At 38.7% G+C, this 20,622-nt stretch overlaps 1 protein-coding gene across 2 annotated transcripts in view; it reads left to right on the top strand.

The window, feature by feature from the left end:
- Window positions 1-2,742: 2,742 nt before the first annotated feature.
- tubgcp6 (tubulin gamma complex component 6) overlaps window positions 2,743-20,622 on the top strand; it is a 37,524-nt gene continuing 19,644 nt past the window's right edge. For both annotated transcript variants that reach the window (XR_003935545.1, XM_030135696.1), the window contains exons 1-18: window positions 2,743-3,051; window positions 3,399-4,198; window positions 4,842-5,005; window positions 5,525-5,738; window positions 7,206-7,364; window positions 7,524-7,645; window positions 8,212-8,275; window positions 8,377-8,486; window positions 8,645-8,736; window positions 10,120-10,259; window positions 11,600-11,749; window positions 12,470-12,551; window positions 13,084-13,172; window positions 13,497-13,612; window positions 14,906-15,044; window positions 15,149-15,244; window positions 15,346-17,176; window positions 18,491-18,652. Coding sequence is in view for 1 of the 2 variants with exons in the window: in XM_030135696.1 (XP_029991556.1) it covers window positions 3,419-4,198; window positions 4,842-5,005; window positions 5,525-5,738; window positions 7,206-7,364; window positions 7,524-7,645; window positions 8,212-8,275; window positions 8,377-8,486; window positions 8,645-8,736; window positions 10,120-10,259; window positions 11,600-11,749; window positions 12,470-12,551; window positions 13,084-13,172; window positions 13,497-13,612; window positions 14,906-15,044; window positions 15,149-15,244; window positions 15,346-17,176; window positions 18,491-18,652 (4,510 nt within the window). In the remaining variant the exon portion in view is untranslated. The remainder of the gene's footprint in view (window positions 3,052-3,398; window positions 4,199-4,841; window positions 5,006-5,524; window positions 5,739-7,205; window positions 7,365-7,523; window positions 7,646-8,211; window positions 8,276-8,376; window positions 8,487-8,644; window positions 8,737-10,119; window positions 10,260-11,599; window positions 11,750-12,469; window positions 12,552-13,083; window positions 13,173-13,496; window positions 13,613-14,905; window positions 15,045-15,148; window positions 15,245-15,345; window positions 17,177-18,490; window positions 18,653-20,622) is intronic.

The following is a 20,622-nucleotide window of genomic DNA, read 5'->3' on the forward strand; positions in this document are numbered from 1 at the left end:
ATACAAATACAACAAACAAGTTTCTTTAAATTCATAAAATTCATACATATAAGACTGTAAAGGATAAATGAATAAAATAAAGTGTTCTGTGTGTGTATTTTTCTTTTCCATCTGAGTGTGGTGATAGAACCATAGCATTAGTGTGATATGTTTTCAAAATGTACATGTTTAAGCAGCTTAGAAATGCATCCAAATAGACACCAAAACTACAGTAATGGAGGACAGTTATGTACACCACATAGACTGGAGTGATGTCATGTATATGAGAAGTCTGTAAGAAGGGTCTCAGATCAAAGTCCTCGTTGAGACCTTTAGGACTAAGAGTGTCCAATGTGTAAATCCAAAATGCCTCTCGTTGTAGTAACAAACAGTTAGTGTCTCCACCTCGACTAGGCACACTAACTTTTTTTAACCTAGATACCTTAACATGCTTACATTGTGTTGTGTTTGTGTGAAATGTTTAGCCACTGGGCTTCTTGTGTCCTTATTTCAAATGTTTGATCTGTGTTTTGAAATCCTAGTTTTTAAGGGCCTACTGGTTTTACTGATATAAGCTAGCCCACATGGACATTTTAACATGTATATTATATTTCTTTTGTTGCAGGTTGTTGTTCCTTTGATTCTGTAGGATTTCCCAGACCTGGGATGAGTAAAGAACAGCATTTTTTGTGTGAAACTGCATTGAGTGCAATGACCGCATCTGTAGTTGCCATGTTGTGGATTCTGTTAAAAAAAAAAAGAGAGATCCCTGTTGTTTTGGTGTCTATTTGGATGCATTTCTACGCTGCTTTAAACATGTATATTTTGTAAATATATCACACTAACACTGTGGTTCTATCACCGCACACGGATGGACAGGAAAAATGCACACACAGAACACTTTGTTTCAGGGGTGTCAAACTCATTTTAGTTCAGGGGCCAGATTCAGCTAAATTTGATCTGCAGTGGGCCGAACTAGTAAAATAATAAGATAATAATATATAAATAATGTCAACTCCAAACTTTTCTCTATGTTTTAGAGTGAAAAAAGTTAATTTACATTATGAAAAGGTTTACATCTACAAACTACCCTTTCAAAAGATGTGAATAACATGAACAGACTGAAAAAATAGGTGCAATTTTAACAATATTCTGCCTCAGTTTATCATTTACACATGTACATCATAACTTACAGATCACAGTGGATCTACAAACACACAAAACATTTAATAACAGGCAGAACATAGTTAAAATTGTACTTACTTCTCTTAAGACATTTCAAGTTATTCACATTTTTTTTTGCAAAATTATACTTTGTTTTAGTGTAAATACATAAAAATATTTACATTTACAAAGAGAAAAATCTGAAGTTGTCATTATTTATATGTTATTATGATAGTATTTTACTGGTGTGACCCACTTGAGATTGAATTGCTCTGAATGTGGAACCTGAACTAAAAGGATTGTTAATATCTTAGTGTAATTTTTGCATTTCACAAATTCATCCCAAGGGCCGGACTGGACCTTTTGGTGGGCGGGATATGGCCCCTGGGCCGCATGTTTGACACCTGTGCTTTATTTTATTTATTGCCCCTTTACAGTCTTATATGTATGAATTTGAATGAATTTAAAGAAACTTAATCATTGTATTTGTATGAATTTATAAGAATTTGAAGTAACTTGATCACTCAGGTAAAAGTTACTGTAAACATCAGATAATACGCATTGCCTGTCACATGATACTGTAATTAAAGGAGCTGAGTTATGATCCGTCTCATGTCTGATGAAGGGCTGATGCTCGAAACGTCACTGTGGTGAAGTTCACAGGATGTGTGGACCTATCTTATTTTTCATTCACTGTCTTTTGGGATCCTGCACACATTTTAGCAACTGGATGTATGTGTCATCACCTCTTTCCATATTTATATGTACACATGTGTTTCATCAATATAACAGCCATGCAAAATATCATCATGTTACAAGTTTTGTGCAACAGCGTCTACAAGGCCTAGTAAAAGCTGTTGCTGTGTTTATTTTCACTAAGCTGACACTTCTCATGTTTGGTGCTGACTGACACCATGAAATACTGTTGATGAACATAAAGGGTTAATCCCATGAAAGGCAAAGCAAGACACATTTATAAAGCACATTCTATTCACAAAGAAAATTCAGTGTGGTCCACATTATTAAAAGATAAGATGGTTTTAATCTTTATGCAAGTGTGTATGCCATTGTTAAGAAAAATCCAAACTTTGCCTTAATACAGCCTTAAACATATTTGTCTACACAAATATTGCCAGTTGCCCGTTCTAACTAAAATACTACAATATGTAGAGTATATGAGCAGCCTAGACCTTGTTTTTTATTTATTCTCTAAAGACTTCATAGGTTCAACAGTACACTACCTCACCGCATTACATTCTACCAAATTATATTCGGGCTGACAGTTGTTGTTATTTATCGATAGCTTATATACAATGCCGGTTTGAACTGCAGAACTGCATACTGTTTCGGTGACGACTGAACTTTAGTTGACAATCAAGACGGACTGTGGTAAATGATGTGCTAAACAGCTGCAATGCATTTTTACAAACACTTTTCATGTCACCTGAACGCCGCAAACCACCGCGGCAAATAACAATCATACTATATTATGATTGATGAAAGAACACAACCAATAAACGAAGTCTCTGATTCAAGTCAGCCAATCATCAAAGGTAAACTATTCTTCTGTCCAATCACATTCAGGAGGGCGGGCTCTGGTTTTGTCGTAGTTAGCTCCCGGTAGACGATGAAAGATGAATGAAGTTATCAGCTAGCATTTAGCTAACGTTTGAGCATCGCAGCTTATTTAAAGGAGGGCCAAGAAAGAAAAGTATATTAAAGATACTCCTGGAGTTGCTTTGACAGTTCTGGTTATTCATGCTTTGCTCTAAAACTGAACAGGAAAGCTATTGGTACGGGCTAGCTTGCTAATAACAAACGCTAGCATGCCAGAGAATCTGTCACCTGGTTTAGGTGGAGGATTGAAACAGTCATCTGAATCGCCTGAAAACACAACAACCTATGAAGGTAAATAATATAATGAAGTGTTCATTCACATGGAAGCGTGTTAAGACTGTCGTCGTAGACATAGATATTAATATGATTGCAATTACGACAGCTAAATGTGCGTAAGCTAGTTATCTTTAGCTCATTCCGTTAGTTGTATTTTCTATTATATATCACCTCATGCAGTACATTGTAAACTCTGTCTTAGATATTTAGAAATGTTAAGCGATCTTAAGATAATTTTGATCATTCAAGCTAAAGCTGTGCTGTTATACTGGCATCCGTGTACTATGCTGGCCAATTTATGATGTGACTGAAAAGCTGCTGTATAGTATGATGTCTGAATCCATTTTATTCGTCTCTTGCAGGGTAATATTACAGTGACATCATGTACCCAAATAACCCAGTAAGATCTAGCTGCCACAGTAGCAGCATCACAGAGCTTCTGGGTGCCCTGTGTGACTGTAGCCTGTCAGGAGTGTCATGGAAACGCCGTGCCCTTGGAGGAGTCTCCAGAGAAGGTTTCCGCAGAGCTCTCAAAAAGCGTGCCTATGGTGCACTGCTGTCAAAGATATTTCAAGATGGCACCAAAGGATCTGCCTCTGCAACAAGTGCAGTTGCTAATACACCACCCAGAAACAAAATCTTGATGATATGTTTTGACTTACGGGTGGCAGGATGCAGAGAGGAAGCAGAGACGTTAGAAGAGCAGCTTGGGAGGTTGCCAGAGGGAGCATCCTCTGGTTTGAAAGAAGTAGATTCTGTACTTGAGCTGCTGGTGCACCTAGCTGGTTCAGCACCTCCACCCCCTACCTCCTTCAGCAGAGACTACATGAGAAGAGAAAGGCCTGTTGTGCGAAAACCTCAACCCTGGGGCTATCAGAGCGAGGAGTTGCAGAGGCTTGAGGCCCGGGCCTGGGGACTAGTGTGTGGGGAGGAATGGGGAACTTTGGAGAGCCTGTGTGGGACTCAGAGGATGATGGATGCCCCTCCTGGCACTGGGCTGATCGCTCTAAGGACTAAATTAGAAGCAGAAGAAAGATTTGAGAGGGAGACCAGGCTGTCTCTATTTGGGGCTCTTCAGCATACTCGCACCTCAGAGATAGACATAAGACTGGACCTGCCTCCTGTTCCCAGTAATATTGATGTAACTGGCCTGGCTATTAGGGTAAGAGACTACAGCTGAGTGTGGTATTCAAATTAGGGCTAGGCGATGAATAAAAACTCATGTCTTGTATATTTTGCCTGAATAGTGATATGCGGTGTATATTTGAATATTTTTTTCTGAGGTGGGATACATTTTCTCTTGTAAGTTAAAGACATACAAGAAAACAATGACTTTACAATGGCAGCAAAATACATTATTTACACAAACTCCTGCAAGGTAAAGTGGCCTAACCAGACACTTTTAGTGCTGACAGAGGAAAAAGAATTACTAAGAAAATAGACTTAAATATGCTGTATAGTAATGACTCATGATGCAATGTTCTGTAATGCTGTAATTTCACTGGTACTTGTATGAACTTAATATATGTCTGTGAGAGGAAAGCAGCACTAAGAGAGGGCAAGAGAAGTGAAATGCAAAAGTGAGTCTCATTCTGCTGACTAAAAATTATTTTTACCAGATAGTTGCAATGTAGTCTGTCATCTCAAGCAGAACTGATGTGAAAGTTGCAATAGATCAGGCATATTCAACATATTGCCAAATGCTAATTTAAATTTATCTGTGGTGTGCCATACAGATTGATTTTAACATGCCATATTTGTGTGGGTTTTGGGCTTAATGTTGATTACTATATCGGATATTGCAGGTTCCACCATGTTTAGATCAGTCTGAGGATGAGGGCTTCCAGTCGTCATCCAACCTGACCCCAGACTCTCAGTCAGAGCCCAGCCCCACTCCAGAGGTTGATTTATGGGAGGCCCTCCGGACATTTGAGCCAGGAAGACGCCGCTGCTGGGAGTCTGTTGGCTGGTAAACATATTAAATGTGTAACAGAAAGATCAACACTGCAATTTTTTTTTTTTTTACTGTAGGTTTCATTTGCCTTTACCTTGATCAATATTTTCAATATTAATTATAATAAACTACTACTTCTTTTACGATTGTAAACTTAACGGGCAGCTGTCGCTTTGAAGGCTGGAGAGTTGGCTTGTGACAGAAGGGTCACCGGTTCAATTCCCCAAACTGGCAGAAAGTTGTTGGCTGATGTGCCCTTGAGCAAGGCACTTAACCCCAATTTTCTCTTTGGGCACTTGATTTGGCAAGCCTACTGCTTGTAGTCTACAGTGTGTGTGGTGTGTTCCTGCATGTTCTAGGGATGGGTTAAAAGCAGAATGTTAATTTCAGTGTCCGGTGCATGTCTACGAGTGTCTATATACTGACAAATAAAGAATCTTAATTACAATACTAATGTAAGCAAATAGAAATATAATATAAGCAGGTACAAACCAGCAGGAATCTCTTAGTGTTTCTCTTCTTTTCTTCTTGTAGCCCACCAGGGAAAAGGGAATCTCTGTATTTAACAGAGGGAGGCAGAGAGGCCTTCGACCAGCTCTACCGTCTGTGGGAGGGGGAGATGAGGGTGGTCTGCACCACTACACCCTCTCCTCTTCTCCCACTGCCCCTTGACTCTCAGACACAACTTGTAACTGACCTCCTCAATGTCCTGATTGGAGTGGCATCCACTACCTTCCCTCTCAACCAAGTGTGTATAATCCTCTACATTTAACAGCCTCTAAAATGTAATGAAACCTAATTGATCTGTTGTTTTATTGGTTTGTCAGACTGAAGTGATAAAAATGAATTAGGCATTAAAATCAGCAACTGTGATAGCATACCATTATTAAAAAAAATATAGAACAGTCAATGGGCAATCTGTGAATTTGTGGGGAAAAAAACAAACCCAGCTGTCTTATAAAAATGTATTACCTGAAAATGATTTGAAGAAAAAAAAAAACACAGTCAGGCCTAATGTGATACATGAAATAATGGAGAAATAAATGAAAATGTTTGTGATGCCAAAATGGAAATCACAGGAGAGCACTCCTCTTGGTTTATTATTTCCCATTAAGTTGACTTTTATCACTCACATCTAGGTTGGACACAACAAATGGGAATTCTGTCTCTTTTTAGTGAGCCAAATCATTTGGCTCAGGCCAGTAATAACAGGCAGATCTTTCTGCTTCCAAACAACACTAGTACTGTTTTTTTTAATAGTACATCCACATTTAACAGTGTTTTGACCTATGATGCAATTTGTGTCCATGATACTTAAAATTATTCAATGTAATATCGAACCTTACAAATTACAAATTTCAGAGTATCATTATGTTTTTCTATCAAACAGAATTTATACAGACATTATTGTGTTTGGTATGAAAACTTGTAGAAACATCAAGCACCATTATTTATGTGTATTGAAAATTATACTTTTATTGATTGTTGTAATTTTGTTTTGAATTCAGCACAAACACTACACACAGTGCATCTGGTCCTTCTGCATAAATATTATGTTTGCAATGATACTGTAATGTTCTTATCAAACAGAAAAAACACAACAACTGATAAACTATCAAATGCAGAAAAGCTTTCCAAACAAATCGCTCTCAAAATGGAACATGGTCTGACATATACCAAGTAAGAAATACAGTGTACAAAACAAATGAACCTGTTTTGATAATGAAATTTTCTGAGATTGCCTTTGCAGCAGGTGGGTTTTAAGAGGCAGAAAAGAGTCTAGCATAAATTAACCAAAAAAAGAGACAGGAAAAAGTCTCTCAGAAGGGATAGAGTTGAAACAAATTCAAATTAAAATGTAATCTTTGAGACTGTGATTTGCTTTCGTCTTTGCTAGATTACAAAATGTTATTTTTGCCTCTAGTCCCTGAAGGATGCTGTCTAGGAAGTTTTTAAGTCGGCTTTCATAAAACATCCATGAGATAAACAAAACAACAAACAGACCTGACTGTGTAAGGCAATGTAATATAATAACACTGCTAACCATGGCTACAGAAATCACTACGGAGGTGACTCACACTCTCAACACAAAATTCAATATTTTAAGCTTTACAAAGATGTCTTTGCTGCATGGCTGTTGTATTGGATGTTATTGGACTATACAGTTATTGATCTTATTTTCTCCACGTCTGTAAATATGTAATCTCTTTCTCAGAGTGTTCAATTTGATGTCAGACCTGGTGTGTGCGTGTCAGGAGCATCTCCAGAGAGCGTGTCTCGTCTCCTTGGGGAACTGGCCCAGTACGGCACCTACTACCTGAGGCTTAGTCGCTTTTCTCTACAGAGTGCTGACAAGAAGGGTCTAGTGTTTCAGGTGGTGTAGATCTTTATAGTCATCATTAGTGCTGTAGAAACTGCAATTGTACTTTTGCTTTAACACTTATGTGCTACAGAGGGAAACTGTAATAGCCATCATTAGTGGTTTCATATCAGTGTAAGAACAGCAATAAAATCTGAAAATGTTTCTCCCTAGGCTTTTACCGGTGGACTGAGGAAGTACCTGCATTATTACAGAGCATGTGTTCTCAGTACTCCACCTACCCTCAGTCTACTGACCATCGGTTTCCTTTTTCGCAAAGTAGGCCACCAACTCAGGTGAGGTTAAACACATTTAAGCAGTCTTGTGTGTTGAGTTCTTATGATTAATGAAAACGAAGACAAAAACAAAAATAAGTTTTCAAAGACATGAAAATCAAATTAAGAACAGGAATGAAAATGTAATGGAACTGGGGTTGAAAAGAGAACTTTCTGGTTGTTTGGCTACATATTTTGTTTTTTTAGCTCTGGGTTCGTATTATCGAGTTCCTCTGTGGGTTGAGCAGTGTTAATGGTTCTTTCATCCACTAGTTTATAAATTAATACCTCAAAACACCTGAAAAACTAAGACAAAAATTATTTAAAAACTATAGTAAAATGAGCCAGTTACTCAATATCAAAATACATCATCCCACGCTCATAAGAATATCTGAATTAAAAACCAAAGTGAAAGACAAAAACTACAGAGCTATTGAAAATTTCAAAAGTATAATTGTTCTGCCGGTGTTAAGTGTTAATTTCACAGTTCTTGTGAAATCTTATTCTGTGTATCATGTAATTGTATTTGAAAGCCTTGATGCAAATATCATCAGATCAAAAAAATCTTAGCTTTCTTTTAATCCAAGATACCTGTCGGAGCTCTGCTGTGTGGATGGGCCTTTGGGTGCTGGCCAAGCCACCTTCCCTGTGGTGAGTGTTCTTTTATCTGCAAACGGCAATATGTCATCCATCATGGCTGTGTTTAGCCTATCAGATGGGATGTCAGCTCAGTACCATGTGGCTCTCCTCAGGGTGTTAAACTGCTGTCCTACCTGTACAATGAAGCACAGAATAACTGCAGTAACGAGAACTATCCTGTCCTGCTGTCTCTGCTGAAGAGAAGCTGTGAACCTTATACAAGGTCAGTCACTGCCCTCTTACAAATGATCTTCAAAGACAAATTAATCCAATCTAGGGAAAGATATGTCTTGTAGAAGTTGCTCATTTCATCTTTTTTCTTGAAATATGTAACTGACTCTTGAATATTCAATATGTGACTGGTTTTATTGTTTTTCTTAGGTTTGTGTCTGACTGGGTGTATAGCGGTGTGTTTCGAGATGTTTATGGGGAGTTCATGATCCAGGTCAATGAGGAGTATCTCAGTTTCAGAGGTGAGGTGATACACACATGCCGCCACATAAACACCGGCTTGAAAATGAAAAGACGGCCAGACAGATCGTCTAGCAGAAAAAAAAAAAAAAAGATTTCATTACAGCCTTTATTGCCCAGTTGGATTTGTCCTTGTGTCTATAAAGGATGTCATGAAGTTATTGGATGATAATCAGTAGAAAACAGAATCAGCGACTGCAGCTGAGGGGAGCAGAGCCATCTTCTCACAGTAAGCCACAGGGAAAAACACAAATGAGTAATGTTCCTTTTATACTTTTCAGTTGGCACACCATTGCAATTTTGTGAGATTAGCAAGTTTTACAAATATTTTTCTTGTAATTGTCCTTGACAAATCTGGACAGGATTAATTATTTTTTTATTACCATTAATAACTTGTCTCCTAAAGGCAAGTACAAGACTGGAGTGAAAAGTGCGTGCGGTCCCATCTCTACACTGCAAGAGCTGGCAGAGTGACTTTGTGTGTCTTGTTGCTCATCAATGCCATGTCCTTTTTAATAGTAATAATGGTTTGTCAGAGCTCAAACAATAGGCAGTACATTTTAATTTCTTTTTCTGACGGAAAGACATATTCTAGTCTGTTGAAAAAAATCCAGTTTGAGGATGTTTTAAGCTTCTCTGGCAGGTGTACTTGGATAGACATAGACATTTTATTCAGTCAGTCTCTGTAACAAAGCAGTGAGAAAAAGATTTTTTTTCCTCACTGCACTAGATTGATGCGATTGAAATATCAAAGAATGATTTAATGAAACTTTATTCTGTGAACTAGCGGACAGCATAACAGTTTAATTTGACAGAACTCAATAAATACAGCTTCGTGTGAGTCATTATAGCATGTCCAAATATTGTATATCGTGCAACACCCCACTCAAGGTCAGACCATCACCTCGGCTTTGTGTGGGTAAGAGGTTCATTTGCTCATCGGCTACACCTCATCAACTCCTGCAGTGAACCTATGCACTTCTCGCTCCCGCTTTTTGGAGGACACACAAATGTCATTGTTCTCCTACAAGTTCGCCGGCCGGGGAAGCAATCAGCAGCTAAGCTTTCTTGGCAAGCCGCAGGCTTTCTGTAAAGAGCTCTGGAAGCTGAGGGCATTCATGTTCTCTTATGCTTTTTGCTTAGGATCACTGAGCTAAGCGCTAACAATTTCCAAGTGTTAATTCAAGCGACCAGAGTTTTGCCATGCCCCGTAAGTCATACTAATAAGGAAAAGTTTTAGGCATGGTGCAGGATGGAGTATTACTTCACCACTAGTACTTCCTCTATTTGAGTGTTGTACTGTTATCGGAGGAATAATGGACCAGTAAAACTACTTGTTCTAAATTTTATGACAGCATGTAATAGACCTCTTTGAATTTCTGCAGATAAACACTTCTGGGTTCAGGGCTACACGCTAATCTCAAAGGATGTGGAGGACTGCGTGCCCATCTTTCTCAGACACATTGCCAATGATGTGTATGTCTGTGGAAAAACCATCAACTTGCTCAAGATCTGCTGCCCACAGGTTTGTTTGGTAACATATGTTAAGCACATCCATACATGTATGCAGGAGAGTGAATTTCTTGTAGCTTATTGTTATTGGTGCATATATTGTATTCTTCATTTATACACTACCAAGAGAACTTAATGATTACACAGAATAAATTAAGCATTTGAGATGTTAATCTCTGCAGTAACCCCACTACATTTCCTATGCTTTTCTTCCCTTGTTGTTGAGTCATTTGGTGTATTGCTTTCGAGATGCACAGATTGGCTGAATCTACATGTGCTCCATAATTAACCACCTGCCAACCGCTTCACAACAATGGTTCTGTCCATTTGGAAATCCATACAGTTCGCAAGGGATGTGACAGATAATCCATATTAAGACATATGGGGACACGGTCTCTTGCAAACCATTATCAGTGTGCTAACATTAGTATTGTGGTGAATTCTCTTGATACAACAGTGTTTTTCAGCAGATGTTTGAACTCTGAACTCTTGTTTTCCTCTGCAGCGTCAGGGTTTTTGCCATATCTTACTGTTCTTCATTTCTCAAATATTGATCACACTGTGATTCCCTGCTTTTGGAATCATATTAAGTTAGATGTGTTATTCTTTAGTTTGTTGCATTGCCAGTACCTGTATAAAACCTAAAGCGCTAAACATTTTCTTTGTAAGTTAATGGAATTCCGTACTTGGCATGGTGACAGTAGAATTTTGCATTCTAGACAAATAAGCTTTACTGAAGTGGTTTTGTAATCTAATTCTGTTCATTTTGTTTGTACTGTGACTGTCTTGCTGGTTCACCACATGGCAATGTTTTTGTGATGTGACCTATGTGACCTGAACCACAGGGCCAATTCACTTAACTAATTGGCATTCTGTAACTGAATTTTTTTTCTTTATGTTGATTTCTATCAGCATGAGCTCTGTACTGTGCAGACATTGGATATTATGTTCTAAAAACACATGAAAGTGAAAAGATGGTGTAAATGTGCTAATTGTGGTTTTTGACACTTAGTAAATTGAGTATTCATGTGTGAAGTTTAAAAAAAAAAAACAACAAAAAAAAAACACACACTCCCACTTTCAGTGTTGTTTGTCTTTTGAGTCACATTGCCAGTGCCTGTAATTACTTGTTTGGGTGCAGTTGTACAATCTGAGTCACATTTATAGTACATTTTTGTTGGACATTGCAAGATACATTATCTACTTTCACAACTGAAAAGGTTTTTAAAGGAATTTTAGTTTGGGTCAACATGGTGTACCACTAAAATCCCACCAAGTAAGTTACTACAATTGTACTGATGAAAACAAGAGTTGTACTTTATGGTCCTAATGTCACCTCATATGTGTTTACAGCACTACATCTGCTGGTCAGAGTTGCCAGTGCCTCGCATAGCTGTCACCTTCTCCCTCCAGGAGGTGGAGGAAATTGAGAAGGACTGTGCAGTGTACCGCGGACGGATGGAGAGGATTGCAAAACACAGTGCCGTCAGCAGGGAGGAACAAGTACAAAAAACGCACACACATATTGTTACATACAATAGCATCTTCCATTTCTCTGATGTATTTTGTTTTCTCCTAAAGCTGCGGTAATATTGCTCTTCTTATTTCTTATCGGGCAAGAATATTTATCAACCCACTGTAATGTTGAAGATAAAATCAGTGTATTTCAACTCTGAGTAGACTGCTGAAATATGCCTCCAAATGCACTTTGATGGCCATTAATATGCCTGAGGGGTAACCAAAGTAAAGTCTTTGAGTGGAAAATATGGCAGTCAGCATATTGTATTACTTTGATTATTACACTATTATGTTCTTGCTAGCTGCTACTTTAATGGATTTAAAGAATTATGGATTAAAAATCAGGGGAAACTTAGCTTTAAGGGAGACATAAAACTTGTACTAAGACAAGCCATGACATAGGTATTGTCCCTTGAGACAAAGAGGAGATAAGATTCCTTTTTTTCCCTTTTTTTTAATATAACATGATCAATTATTTCAACTCTGCCCCACACGAACTGAAAATCTTTGCAGTAAGTCGTTAAAATGATATAGGTAGTCTGAGACTTCCACGCTGCATGAGTAAGTGTAACAGCCTGGTTTGTGTGGCCTATATTCTGTAAGCTGCTGGCTGTGCTGACTGGCAGAGGAAGGGGAGGAGAGGTGAGCTACAGGGCAGGTGGAGGTGCCTCTGTTAATGATGATTTCTTGTCTGTCCATTGTTAGGCGTTGCGAACAGAGCAGGCGCGCCAGGAGCTGATCAATCAGGTCAGAGAGTCAGCAGCCAAGACTCTGGAGAGCATCCGCGGTTAGTGTCACACCTGCACCGCAACACACTCACACTTGCAGAGAATAATTTTATGCAGTGCTTGATGTACATGCACACACCCATCCCACAGAGTATAGCTTTAACAAATTGCCCAGCTCTAAGTGTAAGCCACACTCGCTTCTGGAGTCTTGACTATGAAAGCTTCCTTCAGCTCTGTTCATTCCTCTCAGGAGAGATGCACAGTGGCAGTCGCAATGAGCAATGCTTTGAACAGCTTCCAGTACTACAGGCTGTGAAATCTAATCATCAGTTGCACAGTTTAGCAAACTCCTCATATCATTTATTACTTCAAAAGATGCGTGTCAAAATTTGGGAGGGGTCGATGCTGGGGGTGGGTGGAATGTCAGGCCCGTACATTGGCAAAGGCAAATTTGTGTTTGTGTAAGGCAGATGGTGATGTTACTTTGTATGTGTGTGTGTGTGCACGCATTTTGCTAGAGACGGAGATGTTATGTGCTTTTCGATATGGCAGGGGTAAGCAGCCCACTGTTATCTCTCTTGCCTCCTGTAGGGCGCCAGGTGTCGCAACGTCTGGCTGAGGAGGCTAAGAAGAGAGAGCGTTTTGAGGAACTGAAACAACACCTGGAGCAGGCGCAAGAGGTAGTGATGCATGGAGAGAGACTTAAAAATGTTATGTGTCAATAAGAGTCGCAGATATATAAAATCTAGCCAAGTGTATTTTTAAAAGAAATGTCTGTAACTAATTTGATATGCATGTAAATGTAAGAGAGTATTAAATGGTCTCCTATTCCTGATATGATGGTATTGATTGGATGTTAAAATGCACCATCAGTCACATCAGAAATTACCAGCAGATGGAATACTTTATCATACATTGCAGCCACAAGTTTTGCAGCCCATTTTTTAAAGCTGTAAATAATTGTGTGTGTGTGTGTGTGTGTGTGTGTGTGTGTGTGTGTGCAGTGGCAAAGTGCAGCCAAGAGGAAGCAGGAGGAAGATGATTTCAGCTTTGCCAGAGAACTGAGGGACAGAGAGAAAAGACTACAAGCTCTGGAAGAGCAACTGGAGCAGAGAGCCAGGTTTAACTGCATTCACTTGTATTACTCCACCTGTTAATGTTTTATTGATTTAATCTCCATTAAGGTTTTAATTGATCTGGAATGTAAAGTATGCACAAATGGGGCAGGCCATCAGCTCCATCAGTGCAAATGTTTTCAGCTGCCGGACAGTCCATACATTGGGGATAATTGTATGACGCTGTGCTGGGATTAAACCCTATTAGAGTCAAGGCATAAGACGACAAGTTGGAGGTTGGAGTTTATCTTTGGTTAGACCTGCAGGTTTTCTTGTAACTAGGTCAGTGTGGCTTTTTTCACCACTGCCACCTTCATTATCCTTTGCAAAGATTCAAAACTAAATGCTTTAATTTAGGGGATGGTGTATTCTCTGCTGTACAGTTGAATGTCTAATTAAAAAAAAACATGTATTTCCAATTTTCAGGCTTTTACATATCAGTTTATTATAGAGCTGGGCAATATGGCCAAAAAATGAAGCTTGATATTTATTTATTTGTTTGACTGGAGAAACACATTCTCAATGAATATCTTGCAATGCAGCAGCTTTCAGTATCAAGTTTTATTGTGCAAGAAGCGTCTTGCAAGGAATAATCTCAAGTCAGATATTTTTCACAAGTTTCAGAAAGCAAAACCTCAATTAATTCAATTAATTTGACATATTTCCCAGCCGTAAGTGATTATATACTGTATATAGTTGTATAGTTGTACTGTATATACTTTACTGTATAGTTAATTTTATACATAGATAAGTGGCTGAGGATTAGTTAAGAAAATTCCTCAGTATTGAATGTAATTACTAAGTAATTAAAAACAGTGAAACACAATTGAGCACATGGTTACAGACCAACTAACATCAGTGTTAAATAGCTTACATGCACACTAAAAGTGCCTGTAGAAGAAACACTGTTGGCTCAATGATTTCTGCTCATATTTGAATATAAATTGCTCCATATTCTAATAAGTCAAATTTTTTTTATAATGTCATGAGAAATCAGACCCAGCTGTAAAAATTAGAACGGCTAATTTGTCCTTATGAAGATAGGCTGTATGGTAGAATATATTTCTGTTATTATCTAGTTTTACTGCTAATATTACAAATAATTAAAGCAAGTAACTCATGTCGAACACACTCTAAATGGTGTGTTAAACATCACACAATCCTAAAAATTAGATGTTGTGAAGAATCCTGGCTTCACTCGATTCTTTTCTTCTGGTGCATTTACTGCAGGCTGGTCTGGATAAAAACCTTTGCCGCATGATTTACTTGTCACTTGTGTTACGACACTCAAATTGTAGGAAGGAGCTGATTGCGCAGTACAGCCGTCTATCAGAGGAGGCTGCTCGCAGAGAGAGACGGGCTATGTGGAGGGTTCAACGAATGAGACTTGATGAAATTCGTGAACAGTTCTTCATGAAAGACAGGCAGCAGATTCAGGTTGGTGATACATTTCCACACAAAAATAACACAGGGGACAAAGTAAGCTGACTGTTTTGGTGTGAGTGAAGATTTTAAACAGAGCTCTTGTGACTTCTAAACAGGAAATCCTGCAGAAATATCCCTTAGGCCTGGATAGACCTCCCATGGATCTGTTGCCTCCTTTTACTTCTCAACAAACTACACCACAACCAACACTGGTACGTTACCACAACTTCAAACATATTTTCCCCATTGCATATTGTTATTATTCTGGGTTTGTTATTCAAAAGTGAATACAATATGTCATGTCAAATTACAGGAATCTCCCACTCAGGAGCCATCTGAACAACAGCCAGAAAAGACTGAACAATGTGATGCTCTGTCACAAACACATGACGCATCATCACCTACTCACATTTCCCAAACTGTAGACTCTCCCCTTATCTCTGAATATATCGATGTCAATGACTTTCTCCCCAAATCACCAAATCCTGACAGCCAGCAGGTGGACGTGGCCCTACACGAAATTGGCTCTGATTTACCTGAAGTAGTTCCTACAGTCCAGCCGGTTGATTATGACTTCAGTGCCCCCTTTAGTCCACTTGAGGGTATCACTGGACAGGCCTCAGTCCAGCCAAGGCCTCGCTGGGGAGCTGCAGTTCAACCTGAGTTGAACAAAAACCACCCATCTTTCTCACACATTCCCATAGGAGAGAATGTGTTTGACATCCACGAGAGTCTTCCCAAATCCAGTCCCTTTGGTCAAGTGTCCAAATCCAGCTTTCTCCCAGGCCAGTACACCTTAGAGGAAACCCAGATTATACCAAAAGCAAGTGTTTATGGACATCCATCACAAGCCACAGTGCAGCTAGTAGATGGGAGTGTAGCAATGACAGATCCAAAGCAAGAAGAAGTTGTTTGTGCACCTGAAAAAACGATACCTATAAATGAAATGGGAGTGTTGCCTGTTGAAGGTGAGGCAAATAAAGATGAAAACAAACCTGTGGAAACGACAAAAGATGTTGTCGTTTCCACCACAACAGAAGAAGGCAACGACGCTAATGGTGAACACGAAGTAACGACAAAGCCCTTTGAATCTACTGGGATTACAAATGAGACAAACCCTGATGACCACAGCACAGATGCTCATCATAAAGCTGGTCCTCTCCCTTTGCTAGTTTCAGATGTCACCGTCCCACAGTCTTCTCCAAGTGTCCGTGGACATTCCTCTGATACTCATATTAACATCGGACAGAATGTTTCCGAGGTCACTGGTCCTTTGCCGACCCCTAACATGCACGGCCATGCCTCAGACTCGCACATTAAGATTGGAGAGCATGTTTCAGAGATTAATGCTCCTCGGCCTTCTACTAATGTCCATGGCCACACTTCTAATGCTCACATCAAAGTTGGTGAAAATGTGTCAGATGTTGCCGCTCCACTTCCTGTAGCAAACACCCATGGTCATGCGTCAGATGCTCACATCAAAGTTGGGGAGCATGTTTCAGATGTGGACGCCCCTCTACCCTCCCCTAGCGTACATGGTCATGTGTCAGAAGCCCATATTAAATTGGGAGAAAATGTGTCCAATATTGTCTCAACACTTCCTGCCGCCAGTGTCCACGGCCACTCCTCCGATGCCAATATTAAAGTGGGGGAATTTGTGTCTAACACACCTGATGTAAGGCCCCGCTGGAGTAAGCATGGGCATGCCTCAGACTGCACCCTACAGCCAGGCTGCGTAGTATCTGGAACCGAACCTGCCTTGTTGCCTTTACCTGGAAGCTCCTACGGTCACTCGTCAGACTCAACATTAGGTATTGGATGTGTAGTATCAACAGAGGAACCCAAGCGCGCTCCTCTGCCTGGCAGTGCTCATGGCCATTCTTCAGACTCGAACTTAGGCCTCGGTTGTGTGGTATCTAAAGCTGAACCACTACCATCACCGCTACCAGGCAGTTCCTACGGTCACTCCTCTGATTCGACACTCGGAGTTGGTTGTGTGGTGTTGGGGAAGGAGCCTCAACTCTCTGTAATACCAGGCAGTGCTTATGGCCACTCATCAGATTCTTCCTTGGGAACTGGATGCTTGGTGAAAGGCAAAGGGAGTGGATATCATCAAAAAACAGCAGAGAATGAAGATAGTGAAGGTATTAAATAATGCACACAAAAAAATACACATTTTACAGGTGCTTGAAAATACTTGAATTTCAATGTTGTGTTTTTAAGGTCTGAAAAGTGCTTGAATTGTAGTTGAAGTGCTTGAAAGTGTTCGCAATTATAGCTCTGTGATGTGATTAATTCATTTATGTATTTTTAATATTAACTCTGCCAGGTTAGATGGCAAGCCAAAGCTACTTACAGAGAGGCGATACATTTTGAAAAATAAAACTTTTATGTCAAAAAACAAAATTACCAGGTGCTCTCAGGTGGACTCCTGGTACATTTTTATGTTAATCTTTGGCTCAGTGCGATTGTGTCTGAAGAACGCCAAATGGCTTCTGTTTTTTTGGATAAAACTGTGTTTTCATTGACTTTCTACATTTCTGCTGTTATCAGATATAATTGTTGATGTTTATAGCATAATACACTGTACATCATTGGGATAAAAATTGAAAAAAAAATAATCATGAGTTTATGTATTCCTGTAGATATGTATTTTTACCCCAGTGACAAGGTTCTGTGCTGGAAAATTTGAAAATGACCCTTAAAAGTGCTTGGGAAGTGCTTGAATTTGACCTTGAAAAATGTGTATGAATCTTGATTTTAGTTTACCAGTTTACCATAAGACTACCCAGTTAAAGCATATATAAATAACATTGTAATTAAGTTGTAACCACTTATACATCAATAAGCAGCTAAAAAAAAGACTGGCCTGTTGTCAAAAAGTAACATTTGACCACAGGCCAGGCAATTTAGGAGTCTCAGTCTTGCTCTTTGATTTTTTTGTCATACACTTTACATTAAAGCTTATTTTTAGCCATTACGAACAACTAAAAGCCTGGTATATTAATAGGACAAATGAAAAGAGAAGCAGTCACTTAATCTTTACCAATCAAAGAATCTAAAATTAATGTATTAAAACCTATGATATGATGTGATATTTGTTATGAATTAAATTGAATTGAATTGACTTGAATAGGCTTTTTTTGTAATTACACAGGTTGTACAACGAAATTGCAGACTGACCTAATTGATAAATCAATTATAAAACACTTATGAATCCTTTAGAAGGAGTGTTCTTTTATTAAGTTTGTATCTACCATTTTTTACTTAAAACTTTGTCTGATATTTGCATTTAATTGGTTTCTTGGTGTTTGGAGTAAAACTCGGAGGCCTTTAAAGTCCTGCAAAGTGGAATCTTTTTCCTCAGACATATTGGTGTTAAGAAAAGTAACAAATTAAGATGTCACTGAAAACCGTGTTTGTGTATATTTAAGTCAGTGTTCCACATCTCTCTGCAGTTTGTAAGTCCGTGAGCCCTGGTGAGCAGCTGTTAGAGGGCATGGGGTCCTGGGCAGCCGGCTTTGGCTTGTCCCCCGGAGAAAAGTCTGAGCAGGAATACCTCTCGGCTTTGTCTGCCCAGTACCAGGTGGAACACTACGAAGACTGCTACAACATAATGGGTTAGTAGAAAACATGACAGCCTAAAGATTAATGGTTCCTTTGGCAGGTAGTTTATCCAGGAAATCTACAACACGTTGAAATGATGTTAAGTAAAATCACTGATTCTAAAAGCACCACAAAGGATGCTTTGTAGATGAGCTTGAAATGTATTATCAGGAATTTGTATGGTTCCTGTAAGTGAAATGAAACAGGTTAGATAGACATCCATTTTGTTCTTGTTTATGTGTTGTTCATATGACTTCTGCTGAACTATTCTGCAGAAATTCTATTTCTTGAATAACAACCAGTATTGTGTCCAATCACGTATTTGTGAGTGGAAAATAATGAGTGGTCCACGTCAGAACCTGGAAAGATTGGAAGTCAAGCTAGAAATGGAATTACCTCCAATAGCTCCTGCTCTGTTTGTCATTATTTAGTAACAGTATGAGAATATTTCATCATGGATGAGTTGATTTTGTACACAGTGTGTTTACTCCATAGTTGTTTTCTTAAAAACTTTCTCTGGAACTTCCCCCAAAAAAAAGGAAATGCATGTTGAAATATACTCAGCATTAGTCTGAAATGAGAAATGTGGCACCTTGCAGATTTGGAGGTTTAAAAAACATGGATGTTAAGCTGTGATAAATGGACAGAGTCTATGAATGTAGGCCATCAGTTTCATTAAGAGCCTCAAGTCTGGTTTATGATGGTTGGATTGTGTGGCTCTGTTAAAGTAAGGCCCTTTCTATTTTTATTGTACAGTCCTTATGTTTTTTATATATATTTATATATATATATATATATATATATATATATTATAATGCTGGAAGGTGTCGTCTGTCTGTGTGTGTATCTATGCAGTTTTGAGAAATTGAGATGTTTTAAACTGGCCAATTTGGTACCTACAGTTGAGGAATAGTCCCATCTCCACATTAGATATATTTTTTGTTTAAATTTGCCTTTTTTAAAGTCAGGAGGGACTGATTTAATTCACGTTGCTAAGCAGTTGCCAGGGAGAGTGACAGGAAGCACAGCTTCCCGATTGATGGGAAGCGCAGTACTACGCTGCATGATGGAAAATGAAGTTAAAAAAAGGAAACAATGCATTTACGAATTTCAGCCCCTAGATATCGGTATTAATATATGAATTGTCATTTGAATTTTAAAGAATAATTTGCCAAACTATTTTTATGTCAGTACTTATGAAATATAGATTAACATCTTTTCCCAAAGCCAGAAGTCTGCTTGTCTGTCCATCCATCCATCCATCCATCCATCCATCCAAGATTTTTGTCCAAAGGATTTTTCAAAGACTATTCACACAATTCATCAGAGAAAGTGTAATCGGATGGAGATTTAAGACTTGGGCAGAATAATGTTTGTCTTGGTTTGACTGAACTACCCAAAAAGGACAGTAATTTAGTTTAATCTACTTTACAATTATCTTTAATTTAAAGTTCAAAATGTATCCCTGACTAGGCAGGATATCAGTGAGCAGGAGGGGTTAAGTGTTGTGCAGCGGGGCTGGGTTATTAGTAAGCTCCGCCTACTTTTTCACTTGTGAGAAATAAAACAGCACCTCTCTGAAGTGAACCTGAATCTCCTTATCCAAGAGATATTCTATAATAAAGACCAAAGTTAGGACCTGGATGGGATAACTCCTGCTCTAGAGGTTTTTTTTTTTTTTTTTTTTTTTTCTTCTTTTTTTTTCTTTACCTTTTATTTAACCAGGAAAAATCCCATTGAGATTAAGAATCTCTTTTACAAGGGAGTCCTGGCCAAGATAGGCAGCAGCAAATACAACACACAGTTACAGGATTACACACACATTAATACATCTAACAGATACTTCTAATCACTACGCTAACATTATAGTGTTTATCAGTCCTCTGTATTTATTGTTTATCCAAATGTTTGTATAAACAACAGCTATTCCACTGTCTGCTGGAGAAAGAAAGAAATTCTTGCATAATCGCCATCCTCTGTGTTT

Source organism: Sphaeramia orbicularis, chromosome 6 (genome assembly GCF_902148855.1).
Source record: "Sphaeramia orbicularis chromosome 6, fSphaOr1.1, whole genome shotgun sequence".
Classification (NCBI taxonomy): domain Eukaryota; kingdom Metazoa; phylum Chordata; class Actinopteri; order Kurtiformes; family Apogonidae; genus Sphaeramia; species Sphaeramia orbicularis.